This window comes from Vidua macroura, chromosome 4, assembly GCF_024509145.1.
Source record: "Vidua macroura isolate BioBank_ID:100142 chromosome 4, ASM2450914v1, whole genome shotgun sequence".
NCBI classification, from domain to species: Eukaryota; Metazoa; Chordata; class Aves; order Passeriformes; family Viduidae; genus Vidua; species Vidua macroura.
In genome coordinates, this window is record NC_071574.1 from 26,926,197 (window position 1) to 26,944,695 (window position 18,499).

General features: G+C 38.3%; 1 protein-coding gene across 1 annotated transcript in view; it reads right to left on the bottom strand.

Moving 5' to 3' along the window:
* Positions 1 to 18,499, bottom strand: part of COL25A1 (collagen type XXV alpha 1 chain) — a 297,981-nt gene that overhangs the window by 21,499 nt on the left and 257,983 nt on the right. Inside the window, exons 19-30 of the mRNA XM_053976587.1 lie at positions 13,070 to 13,132; positions 12,512 to 12,580; positions 11,552 to 11,596; positions 9,516 to 9,560; positions 8,918 to 8,995; positions 5,951 to 5,974; positions 5,008 to 5,052; positions 3,380 to 3,424; positions 3,004 to 3,084; positions 2,203 to 2,265; positions 575 to 625; positions 188 to 214 (exon numbers count right to left, since the gene is read on the bottom strand). Coding sequence (XP_053832562.1) covers positions 188 to 214; positions 575 to 625; positions 2,203 to 2,265; positions 3,004 to 3,084; positions 3,380 to 3,424; positions 5,008 to 5,052; positions 5,951 to 5,974; positions 8,918 to 8,995; positions 9,516 to 9,560; positions 11,552 to 11,596; positions 12,512 to 12,580; positions 13,070 to 13,132 — 636 coding nt within the window. The remainder of the gene's footprint in view (positions 1 to 187; positions 215 to 574; positions 626 to 2,202; positions 2,266 to 3,003; positions 3,085 to 3,379; positions 3,425 to 5,007; positions 5,053 to 5,950; positions 5,975 to 8,917; positions 8,996 to 9,515; positions 9,561 to 11,551; positions 11,597 to 12,511; positions 12,581 to 13,069; positions 13,133 to 18,499) is intronic.

An 18,499-nucleotide genomic window follows, 5' to 3' on the forward strand; every position in this document is an offset into this window, starting at 1 on the left:
AGAAACAATCACGGAAAATTTAAACAGGTTTTAAGCTGTTTGTATTAAAATCTGCTTTAAGGTTTAAAAATATCAGAAACATTTATTAAATGAGGTATGGCAAAATATAGCTCCATGCATTCAAAAGCAAAGCATGACACTTTGCAGACATAAAGAGCTCATCTATTCATGACAGATATTAACTTACCTTTGGGCCAGGCAGTCCATGAGGTCCCTAAAAATAAAAGTAACATTTTCCATTATGAAAATACATCACAATTTTTTTGTAGTTTTTGCTTTCTAGGGATACAAATTACCCCTGTATTTCTTTACCCTCAAAAGAAATGCAGCTATCAATAAAGCAACAGTAAACACCTGATTCTGAGGAGGAACCAGACCACTAGCATGTTAACAATAACAGGAATTTGCAATTTGTTTCTCCACTTCCTAAGAATTTTAAGACATGCAAAAAACATTTCCAAATTAGGTCCCCTCTTCAATGGCCACATATTCTGATAGCACTTTTAGTAAGCAGGCAATAAAGTGACAAGAGGGCATAGACTATTTCTAGCCCCTCTGTTCCTCCCAAGCTTACCATGGGGCCTGGAGGACCATGTGGCCCTGGTGGTCCAGGTGGTCCTATCATCTACAGATAAAAAACAATGGTATTAAATCATGCAGAGCAAAGAACTCCCACAAAAATACCAGAAGTCAGGCTGACCCTTGTTGGCAAGCACTTACAAAAATAGCTATGCAACAGTGAACACTGACAACGCATCTAGACAGGGCTTTAGGAATTATTTTGATTTGAAAGACAGGGTACCCAAAGTGCAGATCCGCCTGTACCATATGGCAGTGTGCCTGTCTCCAGATTCTTATTCCTAGGGTCTAGGATACACTTTAAGACACTATGGGGGAAAAATAATAAATCCCCACAAAACAAACAGTACTGAGAAGGGATACTTGAACTTTTAATATTTTATGGTATGTGCTCTGTAGTTCTCTCTTGTACTACTTATTCTACAGAGCTAGAAGGTGATGATGTGTTATTTTATTCCTCCTCAACACTGACGACTGGAAAAGATACTAAATTCAAGCTGGGCTTTGGCGTAATTTCAAAATTGCCCTTTGTCTCTCCTTTTATTTCTTTTAGCCCACTTGTACCAAAAATTCTCTGAGGTCATTAAAATAGGTAATCGGGTTGCTCAGCATTTAGTGCACGCATATTCTACACTGGTTTTCCATGTTCCTAACAAATCCATGGAAAGAATTTCATGATGATATATCCAGCTTAATATCCCCTCTCTTCCTGGATTTAATCCCAATGGGTTGCTGCCATAACCTGCAGAGTGGCAGCAGGGATGCTAATTCAGGTCTCCAGACTCATGCACTGCTGTAGCAGCCGTCAGTGGCAGCAGGAGCAGCAACAAGAAGCCCTTTGAACTGTAAGACAGACTCCACCACCTATGAAAGCTCCTGAAAAATGTAAGTCTTCCTTCAAGTGAAAATAAGCAGAACAGGATGAATGAATTAGTGAATTAATTTCTAACAAACTAATCTTCTCATAGAAAAGAACTCAGAGATGAGGGGTGCCTCCTTTATCCTGCGATGGCACAGGGCAGCCTCTTTGACTTTTCAGAGCTATGGCTTCTGCCACTAACCTCTGCTTTGAGGTCTCTCATCTTACTGTGCTCTGATAATGAAAGTCACTCACACCACAAAGGTAGATACTATGTAGGAGTTTCTTTGGGCGTTTGGGGTTTCTTGGTTATGTTGTTTGTTTGTTTTTTAATGCCTTTACAATGCTTTGAAAAAAAAAAAAATCAGGAAAATGTCTGGTCTCATACAACTAGCTCACTACCCTGGGTCACATATCTGAAGTCAGTCTAGTCTGGTTCCCACTGGACTGTCTGAGAATCCCCAAGTATAAGGTGTTGAGAGAGACATTATGGTTTGTTTGGGTTTTTCCTTTCTTCCCCATTTATCTTTTGATTCATTACAGAACCAGAAGGCTTTGACTGAAGTGAGCAGGATTTGTTCACAGTTAGAACAGAGCAGAACTGAACAGGAATTATATCTTTAAAATTTCTTAAACTGTATTTAGCTCTATGACCAGAAGTCTGTTTATTCTCAGGAAAGATCAGTCATGAATATCAAGTATTGCTCAGAATCAGAAGCTGGAGAACCATTGCTGGACCTCTGTGTTACATTGCTAAGACTTACTGAAGGACCTTGGGCACCAGGCAAACCAACGTCTCCTTTTTCGCCTTTCATGCCATTGGCTCCCTAAAAATCATTACAAAACAGCATTTATAAGTAGCTTTAATCTCACTAGCAACCAACCTACAAATGATAATATTTATTGGCAAATAAAATTATAATTTAAAAAAAGAGCAACACAGCAAAGAAAATGCTTTAAAAAAATCTGCAGTACTTTAACAATAATTTTTAACTAATATAAACATATGCTTTTATATTGATAGCTATCAACTGTGGCATGATATTTATGACAATTCCTTAAACTGGCACTCCATTCATGATATTGTACTATGGATGCAATTTTGAAATTGTTTCTATTTTTTCTGAGAACTTTCATGTGTATGTATATAAATCTATACATATATATATATATACACACACAAAAGAGGAAGAATGCATCCCATATATACTCATGCATTTTTTCTCTCTCCTCAAAGTCACTTGAAATTTCCACTCAAAACATAGCTCCTTTCTCCTTGCCCAAGTTGTCCTATATATTACAAGAGAGGTACAACTTTGGTCAGCATGCCAACTAATCTCTTTCTTCCTGACATAGTATTTTTTTTCACTGTAAGGGGAATAAAAAGTTCTGACAATCTTACACCTCCTCCTAGATTTGCTGCAAAACAATCTCAGAGTTTTCTCCCCAGTGCTTTCTGTCCCATTTGCAATTTATAAGCACTGTTGGAAATGCCTGAATATGGCAGAGAGAAAAAAATAAAAGTTTTTTTTTCTAAAATTAATTAATTAACTTTTCATACTCACTGGTAGGCCAGGCAGTCCGATTCCTCCCTTTTCTCCAGGTATTCCAGGATCACCTGTGTCTCCTTTTGAGCCTTTAGGACCCTAAAATATGGACTTACTCAGTAAGTCATGTAAAATACTAGAGACATCAGCAGAATTCCAGCTTTGATCCTAATAAGCAGAAGTCATGGGCATGTCGTATTTTTGCTAATAAAATGCGGAAATGCAGACACTATTAGACCACAAAGTATGCAGCAGCACTATCATGATCTTTATTAATTATTATAATACTTAGATTATGAAAACTAGGTTACAACTTGGAACCATGGAAATAATCTCTTAAAACAACCTACGGCTGCCCACATGTTCTTCACTATATGATTTAAACAAAACATACCTGCTCTCCATCAACTCCTGGAGCTCCTGGGGATCCAGGATCACCCTGCAAAAGATAAGACAGAGCTGGATTATCCCAATTGCCCCAGACACTACAGGAAAGAGCCAGTGAAAATCCCATAATTAATAACAACAAAGGTAGAGAATATTTTGTCAAAAGTGTGTATTTTTTATCTATACTAAATAAACAGCCCACCTGATTATGACATTACACAAACTTTGGGTTGCATAAAGGTCAGACAAATGCATAAAAAGAAAGGAAAAAGAAGACAAAATCCAAGGGGTGAAAGGACCCCAATCCAACAGAAACTTTGCCTGCTACCAGAATAAATACAGAATCATGCTTCTCGATTTACGTAAGGTAGAGAGAGACTTCATGGATTTTTTCCCTATTATAAATTACCCAGTGAAGGAGTTCACATTCACCACATTGTCTTATGACCAGTTCCTGGGTACCATTCTCCAAGGGAGCAAGTTATGGTGATGGATGGAATTGATGCCATTAGAAACAAACTCCTGTGATGTTGAATTTTGCTTTACATTGTAAATGTTGAATGAGAACACTCACCTATATAAAGGAACACAACCTCTTCCACACTCCAACTTCTCTGTTTTACTACATACTCCATAATGAAGAATTGCTGGGTAGATGATAATGCAAAAAGCAATTTCTGCACACTTAACTGTATACTCTATTATCAATTTTCACATAGAATGAACCTCATTTCTCACAATTTCTCAAAACAATGTACAGGTATATTGTGATGTATTTCCATATGAAATACTGGATAAAGTCTAAAATTGAAATGTCTAGTATTGTTATTGAAGATGCACATATTTGCTCTTGGAATAGTGTAGAGGTGTAGAGACACTGGGAGAAGATGCAGTATCTAGCATTTAAGAAGTAGGAGAAACACCTCAACTACTTTAAAAGCATTTAGGGAGAGTCCACTAACTTCAACACTGCTTTTTTGAGTATAGACAAATTTATTATTTAAATTTTATAGAAGAGGGCAGCATATGGTACTCATTGTCTCTGTGTGGGCTGCTCGCTAACCCTTCTGTACTACTTAATAAGCACCAGCCAGGTGGTATTGGCAGGCTTGGTTTCCAGGCAGGCTGCTGCCCACATGTGTACACTGTAATTTTTATTGACATTAGACAATACTGCACTTATTTGGGTAGGTGTCGCTGTGATTGAAAAGCTGCATTCACATGCACTCACATGGTGGCCAGTGGTCTTGCACACAGTTCTGCCCACCTCACTCCCACTCAGCCAGAAGTGAGGCATGGGAGCCACTGTCTGGTTGTGTGGCTGTTTTGCAAAGTCCTAGGGAGCAACCTCAGTGCCCATCCCTGAGTGAGATGCTTCTGCACTCTTTCAGTACTAATTAATTTTGCTGGTCCTTAGTTAAGCATCTCTGTGTGGCAACTGAACAAGGCACCTATTCTGGAAAGCTACATCTCAAGAATCTGGGATATAAAGTTGGAAACATGCCATATTTGTTAGATTTACAGTTTAAAAACTGTGCTGGAAAGCTCCATCTACCTGTACACATATATCATTAAAAAAAAAGCCCAGAAAATACTCCACCCTTAAGATACAATGAGTAAAGTAAGGAAGATCACCTTTGGGCCTTGCAACCCTTGGGGTCCTGGTGGTCCTGGTGGTCCCTAAACAGAAACACACAAACCTCTCAGCTTTTAAATAAACTCCTGAAGAACTTGTCATGTAAGCCAAGGGTGAATGTTAATACAGCTACTGTAACAAAATGGGTTAGATTTTTAACACAAGGGGAACCAAGACTAGTTATAGACAAATTGTTAACTTATGACAGCTCTCAACAACCACAACACTACCACAAAAAACAGTGTTAAAATAACAGTACAACTCATATTTTATAATAAAGTCCTCTGCTCCTATTGATGAAATGGCACTGCTTCCCCTAATGGAAGGGAGACCAAAACCCAATCATATTTGCCAGCCCTCACTGCCTGATCCAAAATAATCTGAGACCAGGAGAAATCTCCAGTCAGTTTTAAAGAGGATTCTGCTAAAAGATGCTAAGTGAATCTGGGGACACTCAGTGCTTTGTGAAATTGCCATGGAATAAGCTGTAAGCATTTCTTTCATTTCTGCCTCAGGCTGTGGACACAGTGTCATGTATCAAACACTGATCTGGATGGTGCATAGTGAGGATGCTTCAAAAAAACCCTACAACAACACTTAAAAATCCCCTGCATTAATACAAAGAAAGGGTATGTCCAGATGGGAAAATACGACTAACAGCAATCTTGCAGAGAAGAACTTGAAACAAAAAAGAATGTGCTTTCCCAGTCTCGTACTTAAATGAACTGCCATTAATTCAGAAGGAGCAGAATTGGTTCCATTGTTGGCTTTCAACAATGGGTCCTCTACTATGGGAACACTGAGCAAAGAAGTCAATACATGTTATGATGAACCAGGGTGACATCCAATGAAGACATGTCCTGAGCTAGCAGAATTATGAACATGCTGCAGCACAAAGAAGTTTTACGGCACGCAGTAAGTCATGCAATAGTAATGAATTACCGTGACAGTCAGGGTGGCAATCCTCTGTTGGCAAAAGGTATTAACAAGGGTTGTCAGTAGCAGAATTAAACAATGATATAAATAATTATGTTTGCTACAGTTATAATCTCTACAGAACCTATACTGCATGTGAGAGACAACATGCCTTCAAAAACATGAATAAAACCCCTGTTATTTTTAACTCTTGGTGTTATTAGCTGCTTGGTTTCTGTGGGAATTAGATGAAGGCAGTACTTTTGTACAATGCAAGAGATCAAATAAACAATGACTAAAAAGCAAAATCTAAGCAGAATGCTTTAAAAAGGTAAGAAAACATAATGGGTTGGTGTCTGAAGTCGACCAAAAGACTAGCCCTATGTTTTGTAATGTCTGCAGGATTTGCACCAACGTTTAACTAATAAATACAACTCCTAGAGTGGAGCTGTAACATTGATTTACATATAAAAATGCAGTTCTAAATCCAAAACTGCCAGTCTACCACCCGGATACGTATACTGCAATTCTACTTTAAATTCTTGGAAAGACAAAGGATATTTTCATCATGGAAGGAGGCAAAATATCTTGACCTGTCACAGGTTTGTTTTTTTTTTTGCCAAAGAATCTAAAAGCAAGTGGAAAAGTATTAAAATGTAATTTAAATGCTTGTCTGTATTTTTAAACAGAGTAAAACCCCCATATATTGCAGCTCACACATGCTTTTCTTTTGCATGTGAAGAACTTTCTGGCCTACATAGAACAAGAAATATTTTGCTTTTGTAATTATTATCCAATGTGCAAATAAAAGTTTGCAGATCTTCTGTTTTAAGCTGTAAAAGAATCTCCACATGTCAGTGCAACAATACGTACTGTAGGCAAAGATCTGGAGCCTACTCAATACAAAGTACCTGAACAAAATTGTTTTCTAACACATGGCTTTAATATACTCATATTCTTTGTATTTCAACATATGAATGGAAATATATCCTGAACTTTAAAAATACTGAAAACTTCAAGTATGAGCATATCTAGGTATGAAAACCTAAAATAACCATTGCAAAGAACTGTCTACATGTTCACAGTTACAGATCCCTTTACAGTGGCAGATATTTTAGTATCTAATGCTGTAGTTCCTATGAAGGTTAAACTTTTGAAACTACTGCTTTTTGCCCTGGGAAATTCTGCAGAATAGGACTGAAGAGCAATTCTGACAGAGATGAATTTTGTATTTGACCCTCCAAGTGAAAGCCACATACTCTCAGCAGGGGTCTTGCTCAAACCAGGATGACAATTTTAAGATTGCACATGAGATTGAATAGGAGGCACAAGGCAAAAAGTAACTAAATTGCTAGACTGCTTCATGATTTATTACTGAATTCCAGCATGAGACAAGCAGTCCATATCTTGCGAACTCTTGTCAACTTCTTAAATCTGCAGGCCAAATTCTGTGCAAGTTCACAGTTCAGTGCTGAGCACTGAAGTTCTCATGTGCTTTTGTGAGAGACCTGCAAATCTCCGAGCTCCTAAGAATTTGGCATCAGGAGACTTAGGAATGGTTGTTTGCCATCTGAAAGGACTGAGCTGGATTTGGCAAGGATATTTTTGACTGAACCTATATAATCTTACTTACACCCTCCTTGCACAGCCATTCCCATTAATATCAATTATTTTTTGCCCTAGATCAGAAGGTGATGACATTTGGAACGATTTGCAATGGGATAAAGGCTTTCTAGAATGTTTCAACTACTGCAGAAGGCTTTAGTCCACTTTTAAGGCTTCTTTATATGCTGCAGCTTTTCTGAGGAAGCTTGAAAGTAACACTGATGCCAGAATTACAATACAAAGAATATAGGAGATACAGGGGCTAAAACCCCTGCTAAATCTCTGTCTGGTAATACACCACATGAATTTCAGGCTACTTTAGGCACGTAACTTGGACAGGCATTTAGATGACTGAAAGTTGTGTGTCTGAAGTCCCTTACATGCAGACCAAATGAGGCAAACATAATGCAGAACCTCACAACATGCCTATGCAGACCTCCCCACAGACACAATGAAAGAACAGACTCAGCCTTAGTGACATACAAGGCTTTTAGATTTTAGTAAAGGCAGTGAGATTTTTTTATATTTTGAAAGTGTCTTGGAAACTGAATGACTGGTCAGACATTTACCCACTCCCACTGCATAAATGTAAGAGAAAAGTTCAGCAGCTTCAGTGAGAAAGGGATCAGATGCACAATGAGCCAAATCCAGTCTTCAGTTTCACATAAGCAAGCCATTCACTTTGGTGGAGTTATACTGCACAGAATTTGCATCTGAGTATGCTGCAATGTAAATCACCTTGACTGCAATGACATATGTCATCTTGGTCCTTTGCTTTTATGCAAACACTCATTCATTCTTTTTGTAACTCCACTTTAATCCTCCACACTTTTCTGCACACCAGTCAAAATAGGTTTTCCAGAAATGAATAAGTGAGAAGACTGGTGCTTGGTCTACTTAATGTACTCAAGTTGCTGATTGAATCCACAGCTTGCTAATGGAACCATGTTACATGGTTTCCAAATCTCAAATATTCTGTTCTTTGCATTTTACAGGAAGAGGAGGAGGAAAACAAGGGGAAAAAAAAAGAAATGTCAATATTATAATACATGAATTGAAAAGCAGACACTTCTGTTGAACCTGTGTATGTGGTTTATTACATTAATTCAGCACTAAACACCAAAGCCAACAGTTTTGTCCTGATTAGGTGATGTCAGTAGTCTCCAGGGAACATGAAACTAATTCACGCGGCTAATTTGTATCAGAGAAATAGTTTTTCTAGCACTGAAAACCTGGTTTCCAAATATAGAAAGTGATACTTGATTAATAAGCTCAACAATTTTACACACAAAATGTTTTCAAGCTCTAGGCAAAAGAGAAATACAATGCTGTCAAATGACTTTTCCCCAGACCAGACTAAGCCAATTCAGCCTTGTTAGGTTTGCATACCTGCAGAGCTTCATGGATGTTGCCATTATAATCAATTATCTCTGTTGCACCTTGATCACCTTTCTGTCCAGGTGGTCCCTGTAACACATTTTCCATTACAATTTTGAGACAATTGCTAAAGACTATTTTAGACTCTTAACTACTGATACATGCTTTGACTCGATTGTGTGGTGTTAGACTCTAACTGTACTTGCAATATACTACTACAAAACACAGAATTTAAAGGAAAACATTTTTTTTTATAAAGATAAATAAGCAAGTCAGTACAAAGTGACGTGCTGCAGTGGGAAAGGAAATACATAAAACCACTGATGGAAGACATTCAAGGATGTTCCTACACTCCAGTTCTATATTGGCAGTGAACAATGTCAGAACACCTGGCTTGTAACATCTTGCCCACAGAGTGTGGATTGGAGACTGCTTCAAATAGTGGCAAATGGTGTCAGTCATATTAATGTCCAGTTAGCAACCATGTTCCAACAGTGTCAAGTGCCCAATTTCACCTGGAGCTCTAACTAGAATTACTGCTACAATTTCAGTTCACATGGACTGACTCTAAGGGTACAAAAGAAAGAGCTGAGATGAGAAGTAGACTTACCCGTGGACCTGCAGATCCTGTGTCACCTCTCTCACCCGTATCACCCTATGTAAAAATGATACATGAAAAAAACCAGATATGCCATTTGACTATATCACATAGTTCTTCCCTTTTAAGTATGTTTTCTTACATGAACTGGTTTACAGGACCACTCATCCTAAACAGAATGTGAATCTTACTTAACGAAAGGCAAAACTCCTTCAAAATCTGTGTACTGGTAGAATGGACAATGATGCATTTGGTTCTGTGTGAATATTAGAGTATTGTATTGGTTTGCAATAAAAAATCACAAAGAAACAAAAGAATGGGCAGATTACCAATTAAGCAACATCCCTATTCTTAATGACACTACTATCAAAAGCTTGAAGAGAACACTAGAGAAATGAAATTACTCAGTCTGAAACCAGTCAAAAAAGTCTTCAAATGTCTGTTTCAAAATATATAAGCTTTTCTTTCTGTGATCATGCCTCCACTAACTTTCTGAACTTCCCTGGTCTGAGTTACTGACTCTCCTACAAACACAACTGTACTATCAGATTTAGAACTTCTTGACGCCCTGTCTGTGACAGGCTTAAGATCATTACCAGCTTACACACAGCTTTTTATTCCTGGATATTAGTAATATGCTTCAAATGATGGAGGGAATTTCAAACATGTATGCATTCATATCCCTGCATCCACAATTCATTTCACAGCCACTTTTCATAGCAAGGTCTTAGATTTTAATTGTAATATTACTCAAAATTAATATAGGTAAGAACTGCAAATTTTGCTCCTGTTGACATCTAGAGAACTTTGGTAAAAGTCAGGAGAAGAATGATTAATTCACCAGTAGTGATAGAACAGAAAACTTTCTGGTAATAGAAACCAGAAAACTTTAATGGAGCTAATGAAGGCATATGGAGAGCAGGCTGGTGGTAGGGCATAATCAAGGTTGTGCCATCTGCCTTTCCTTTCAGTGCTGCTTTGGCAGAAGCTAGTGAACATTGGAACTGCTAAAAAATGAAGTTCCCTGCCACTAGATTGACTCCTGTGGGTCAGATTTTCATGACAGGTATGCAGGTAAAATGAAAATTGTATATCGTTTTTTGATAAAAAGGGAATTAAAGGGGATATCTTTATAATTTTGGTGCATGTGGGAGGTGCCCAGGTACTGTAATCAAATGAGAGGCTGATTTACTTTTCTGCTCTCACTTTGATACTTTAATTCCCTCATCAGTTCTCTTGCCTTCCAATGCTTCTTTCTGGTGGGAATGAATGAGGTTAAATGGCACTTGTTTAATCACATCTTTAAGCACTTAAGGCCACTCTTGAAGGACCTGACAAGTACTGCAAACAGTATCACACCAGCCTATGCTGTCCTGTCACCCTTATTCTGACAGTAGATCTGTCAATAACCACCTACACAAGTACATTTTCATCCCTCATACAACATGAAGGAATCCAGTGGGAACAGTATTTGCACAGCAGATGAAGTAATAGAAAAATCATACATTTTATCTCTCCGTATATGTGAACCAACTATATCTATAGAAAGATAAATGGGTGGAAAGATATAATCAAAGTCATCTTTTTAAAGCAGGTAAAACAGCAACACAATCAACAACTCCTGCCTTTGTAGGACTTCTGACCATCATATCTCAGCCTACAGTACTTGGAATACCTCTAATTCCTAGCTCACCAGAGTTTGGATCCATAAAATTATTGCAAACCCAATAACACTGCAGTCAGGCATTGGGTCTTGGCATGTGGGAGGACTAACACACTTCAGTGACACAGAGAGAAACCAAGTTGCATGAGGAAAACAACAGCAGAGTGGAATGGATGTTATAACAGTAAAAAGATTAGAATCACAGTGTTCAAAACCCATGTGACTTGACTAATTTTTTTTGGCTAAAATTGAAGGTCATAAGGTTTCCCTTATAAAGAATACTGCAGATTGTTACAGGTTCTTTTAAAGATAAATGTTACAAATAATTGATCCTAAAAATCATCATGTTAATTAGTCCCCTAAAGACAGTTCCTTTACTACTAACCTTTGACCCTTTGGGGCCTCTAGATCCAGGTTCACCTGTTTTCCCCTGTTTGAAGGAAGATAGGAGAAAAATGGTAGAGAAACGGGAGTGCAGAGAAAAAGAAATTAGTAATGACTAACTAGAGTTTGGAACAGCAGGAATACTTTATATTGATATTACCAAGATAATGAATTTTAAAAGGCATTTATTTTAATAGCACCCAGATCAATATATTCTTTAACACTGGAGTGTAATGATCACACATTCCACCCTTCCAAAGGAAAAGAAGTATTGGCATTAGTAAAGATAGGCATCATCATCACTGGTTTTCAGGAATGAACTATGTCATTCCATTGCTCCTGAGAAAAGATAGCCAAGAGATAGAGAAGATAGCTAAATATTCTAACAGAAGGAGATTAAAATATAGTGTTACCACAGCTTCTTCTCCCAACAGTTCAGGTGAATACAAACTAACTGGCCAAGGAGCATAAAATTAACCTTATTGTTTTCAAAATGTATTAGGAAAGTAAAAATTGACAGTATCAACATCAGGGGAAATATTAAGATAATGCTAAAAGTAGTTAGACTGATCTCTTTCTTAGAGAGTTAGAAAACAGCATGCAAAATGGATTTTCTCTGCATTCGATTGCTACAGTGGTCAAAGAGTTCAAACTTCAGTGCTGAAAGTTAGGGACCTGGAGGTCAGTACTTCAGCTGGAATGAATTAGGCCAATTCCATGACAGTGTATGTAGGTAGTGTCTTTACTTTGTAGACCAAATAGAAGTCCATTCAGACTGCAGTTTCACAGCTGTGAACACAAAACTGCCGTTGTCTTCTGGACTGAAGTAGAGCATTTGACCGCATTTTGATTTAAAAGTTCACTCACCAACTTTTGTTCTACTTTTCAGCAGGCAAAGGGCAAAAACATGTTCATAGGTGTAAAACATACAAAACATTTCCAATGTAAAAATCAGACTGACCTTTGGTCCAGGGATTCCAGGTTCACCTCGCTCACCCTTCCCAACAGGGCCTGCCTCTCCTCTGTCACCCTATTGCAACAGACACACATGTATCACAAAATACTGGGCAGCCCTTAGCACACCATTAACTCAGCAGGATCAAAGAAACCAAGCCAACAGCAGAAACAGTGGTTTAGTCTTAACTGTATTTTCAGAATCTGGTGTGTAGTATCAAAGTCCTACTTCCCGCACACACTTTCAAGCCATTTGCCTAAAAAACCCCACATTTATGAAAATACAGTTTCTTCAATCATGCCTATTCTGCCTCTTGAACAACTATATTTGGGGATCCTAACATGAAAAAAGATGACTTATTAATTAAAGTTATGATGTAACATCTGCCTTCACATTTTTTGAGGGCACCATCATGAATATCTATATATCTATCTCATAGCAGTGGTCCATGACTTTTCACATTTTCTCCAGTAGTAGCCTCAGTCTCTGCTACTTGCTGAGGAAAGTTGAATTTAACATCAGCTCAAGGGGCTTCACACCAGAGCATTGGCCCATTACCCTTACCTTTGTTCCTGGTAGCCCAGGCAACCCAGGTTCTCCTTGTGGACCAATGAAACCTGGTTCACCCTTCAAAAATACAATATGAGAGGGTTACTTACTTAGCAGTATGTTTATAATAACACAAGGTTATTTTGGGTGGTATTTTCCCCTGTAATGCTTACAGCTCTCCAGCTGTGATGCAACAGTTATACAGAAGTACTTTTTGTCAAGGATTACTTTCACCAGCATAAATTCCTGAAGCAAGCCACTACACAGCAGATGAGATGCAAATGAAGCAGAAGGTGTCAAACATAGGGTTTATGAGGTTAAGGATGGTTAATATGCAAGCTGGTTTGTAACGTAACATATCAAACTATTATCCACACAAGTCTGAAGGCAGGAGGAGAGATCTGAGTGTTCCTAAATTTAAAAAGGGACAGTTCATTTCAGTGATGTGTTTTGAGGTGTGAATGGATGGGCAGGAATGCTGTGTGACAAAGCAGTGACAAATGGAGATGGTACTGTTGTGATGCGTTGCGTCTCCTTCCAAGTCAGAGACCTGCAGTACCATGGTACTTTCCTTCCTCATTCTGACAGTAAAATACTTCAGTTTCCTGCACCCAGACAATTTCTTGGGCTGTGGACAGCTGGGAATGAGCCCAAGCTCTCCTCATTCCCTCTCTGTTCTGCCCCCTTCCTTCCCATTCAATTGTACAAATAGGACAGACGAATAGCAAGAATCAAGCAGAGTTGCAGCAGAAGCAGCACTGAGCAGAAGAGTAAGGCCAGATTTTATTACCTGAAGAGAGACAATGCAAGATTAACAAGCCATATGCTTTCCTTCACAAACTCTCCTGAATAAGCCTTCCTGCTATTTAATCTTGTGTTTTTTTCAGATATATTTGAACCAAGAAGATATATCCACAAGCTATTGTAAATTTTAAAATTAGATATGTAACCCAATTAGTATTTATTTAATTAACCTTTTTGCAATATCCCTGAACTTAATGACTAAAAATTACCCATTTAAAATTTAAAATTTAGCCTCTTGAAATAGCTAAAAGACTGATAGATTGTAATCCTGTAGTGGTATCATTACAGACAATATACAGAGACAGTGCATATGAGCAGTTGAATAGTATCTCTCTTCATCTCTTCCCCTCCTTAGAAATACAGGTCTGCTGCACATGGTGAGCAAATTAGGAAGTATTCTTGCACATTCATCTGTGCTCTCATCAGCAATCCATCATTAACAGTTCAAAGCCAACTGTGGTAATATCAAGGATGACAGCAAGCTCCCAGAGACCTCCATTTAGCTTATAAAAAAATACAAGTAAATAATGAGCTTTCTCACATGAAGTTCCAGCTGGCTGTGATTCAAAATATGTTAAAGAAATAAACTGAGACAAACATGTCACAGAGAAGCAAGTAGGGTTTTTTTTTTGCTCTCATAAGAAAAAAACCTTAGAGTTTATATAAGTCTTTATATTAGTACATACCAGCAAGAGTAACATAACGTTGTCACTGCAGATGGAAGCACTTTAATTTCAGAAAATGAAGAATAATGCTGCTTCAATAATTTATTTTAGAATGAGAGGGTACTCAACAGCCCCATGTTGTTTTAATACTAAATTTACCTGGGCTAATTTTTTGGCCAGCTTATTATGACTTCAGGTAGAAAAAATATGCAGTGACTACATGATTCTTTTCAGTGGTAAGCATTAGAAGTGTCACTCAAAGGTTGATGCAGTTTTTGAGTCAAATTCTTCTCTTTGCTCAGGGCTATACCAGTTGCACAATACAAGAAAACTTCTGGCCAAAGTCCAAGAAGCAGCCCCACCTTCCCCCAAAATGTCAAAAGAGAGAAGAAAAAGATGCTTTGCAAAAGCTAGTGGAATTGATAATGGTATAAGCTGGCGGTTTAATTAGCATAAGTAGAATACAGGTCTTATACGGCATAGAGCTTTAAAATGTTTTGAAATGTGCAGTGCAAGTAGTGGTGTGTCAGCAGAGAGCAGGAACTGACTGGGTGAGCAGCAGCTCTGCTGGGAAAGATGCAGCAGTTACAGTGGATGCCAAGCTGAACGCGATCCAACAGTGTATTCTTATCACACATGAAACAAATTGCAGCAGTTAAAACCTGGCTACATAAAGAAAAGCATGCAATTCTCTCTCTATCCAGTGCTAGAGAGGATAAGTAGATTAAAAAACAGATCTGATTTGCCATCTGAACTAAGCTTCTAAGTAAAAAGACAATGAGTTTGAACGGTTTGAAACTAAGCCATGTCTTCTCTAATATTTCAAATCTCTTGCGTGTAACCATGGTATAAGGCATTAAGTAAAATGTTCACTGGGTATACTTCTGCATCCTGACACAGTATTGATGACTTCCTGCTTTATGCTATCTTTTATGCCACTCAGATAGTAAAAAAGCAACCAAACAAAAAAGGAATCAATCAAAATTGGCACTGCCAGTGATGTGTGAAATGTAAAGAAAACAGTTTCCTCTCAGTAAGGCATGCTGGTGTCCCGGTTATGTAAAGGCAAGGGAAAGACCTTTATGATTATTCCATGACACAAAAAAGATTCCAGAGCTGTACAGGAATGTGGTTAGAAAATCAAGAATTAAGGGCTTTAGCTTTTTTTGTAAATATATAACATATTTGATTTAGCTAACACATAGCAGCAGGAAAGTGAGGATAAAGGCTTGCTTGGGAGGGCACTGTGGTTTGACAACATTGCAGCTCTGGTGTTCACTGAAGCATCCCCTATTCATAAGTCTCTTCCTTAAATGAACTCAGAATTTGTTCTAGCTGATGAAAGGCTGAGAGGAATGCAAGGGATCAGAGTCACCAAGACTTGTAATACTTTTCCGAACATCTCACTACAACTTCTTACAATAAAATCAAGGTTTTATCCAGTTGAAATGTACAACGATCTTCTTTGCCTGCTAAAGCTGGGACAGGGAAGACGAAATCTGCAATACTGTAATCTGAAGTACTGTTTGGCAGCTGTGTAGAAAGCCATCAGCAAATGATGACTCTGTCACACATTTTAGTTTTTAGTTTAACGCTTTGATGTAGTTATGAAATCACTGCTTAGAAACCACCACATTGCAGAAGACGTCAACAAGGCACATTTCAGCATTCAAACTTCATCCACTGTTAGACTGGGAGCACTTTGTATTAATCATAACACAGGAAACTTGGTTTAAAACAAAATAAAAAATAACAAGCTTGTGAATTTCTTCCAGTCTACAGAAGTGATGTGTTATGATATTAAGAATTATTTTTAGTGTCTTTAAGTGTTAATGTTTTATGACACTACCCCCATGCATGCTCATTTTCATTCTCAAGTATTTGCTGACTGTGGAAATACTAGAGGGTCAGATAACAAATTATATACTACCATTCACAAACATTGTTAATGCTCATTTTTCACCTCTTATAACAGTCTGAAGCAGAAAAGGGCCCTAAAATGCCATAAACCTGGTGCAATGTGAGCGCAATAAGAATTTAATATTAAAAACTCATCTCGTTATTTACTTCAGAGAATAGCCAGATTTTTATGAGGGTTATTATCTAGACATAATTAAAACTGGTTTTCATGATGATCAAAGCTTTCATGGGCTGAAGCAGAGGCTAGCTTTGATACTAGAGGTTCACCCTAAGAACCACTTTAGTTCACTCTCACTGTCAGCTTCAAGTTTTACAGAACCCATGATTGCCTAAAACTTGGATTTTTTCTTAAGAAAGGTACAACAGTTGAAATAACATTTTCACTGCTGGTTTCTGTTTTAAACATCACTAATTTGGCAAATGTTTATTAACAGTGTAGTTCTAATACCATATTTGGTCAAAATTAGCCTCCATTGCACAGCTGGGACATACATCACCATCATTATTTGAAACTTTATTCTCACAGACACACCTAGTCCTCTCCCACTGCCTGAAATACAAAGTTTAATGCTGATGGCAAGCAATCAGCAGAGAACAGCAGTTGTTGGGTACACTGTTTTTCCACAGAAGTTTCTTCCTCTTTTAATCACTCTCCTAATGACTATACAACACATTTTCACATCCAGATCAATGAATTCCTAAAAAAGAAACCTGTGCTGCAGGAAGACATCCAAACCACAACTTTCCTATAACAATGAAATAAATTCTCTTCCATTTCTGAAATTACCATCCTACTTGTAAGTGCCATGGCTACCTTACTAGTTTCCAGCTACATCAGATTATTACAGTATTTTCTCTATGCTGCAAAAACGTGACTAAACCAACCCTTAGACCATGAATTTGAAAGGAGAATATAATTTCAAGCCTTAAACTTATCTAGTGCTATGCACTAGAATTAGCTAGAGAAATTTAAATGTCTGACTCTGACCTTTATCACATTGTTCACTGGTCCTGAAAGACTGTTCAATGTTGGCCCCGCTGACAAGACCATGGAAGTTCTGTGCCTCCTGGGCTGACTAGCAGGTCTGCCACAAGGCAGGACACACAAACACCTTTTCCTGGCATTCTCTTGGAAATCCAAACGTACCAAGGTCAAGACTTCTGCGTGCACACCTCTGAGCTGGCAAACCACGCCAAAGCATCCTGAATTTCTGTGGAGGACTCCAGAAAGGGGGATGCACCCCACCTTTTCCATTAATAGAAAACCTAGTGGTGTGGGCTGGAGGAAAACCACAACCATGTTTGAACACACAGCTTTGGACAGGCTTGGAGAGTCCAATCTCCTGTCTGCAAGTCTAGTAGACCTCCAAAATTCCCATCTAGCATGGGCCAGCATGCAAATTCTTCAAGAATAACAGAATTTGGGAGACCCCAAAGTTCCTTTGTGATGAGGACTGATGTGGAAGGGTCCTCATTTTAATAACACCAAGAGACCAGTGATTGTCTTCAGTTTTACCCTGGCTCACTTATGAGCATATTTAAAACAAAAACAGTATGATGCTCTTTCCTTGCCTAACACTACCAGAAGAATCCTGCAAAGGTGGGGATATATAGAAGAGCTATCAAAAAAGACCCCAAACCCAGATGCAAGACAATTTGAAGAACAGCTATGAAGCTGTGATAAACTAGATTTGGTTCATGGGCACTTGTGTTGATTTTCCTTAAGCTGCCATCTGCTGTCCTAAAAGACTTTGTTTTGTGATCTAACCAAAACACTGCAACTCCTCCACTCTGGAGAGGAGTGAGGGCCAAATTCTCAGGATCCTGTATCAGAGCAATCCATGGTGGTCTATGGAGCTGCACTTGCTCATGCCCTCCCTCTGTCTGCTGCGCTTAGCTCCAGTGAAGCAATTTCTCAGAAACTCAGCTGGCCTTCGACTATACAAGTCAGAGAATACTTTGTCACTGTGAAGGGCATTAGGGGGACTTATATATATAGCCTGACGTCCATGGGAACTTTCCTCTCAGGATGCCTACAGTATTCAGCTCCTAAGAA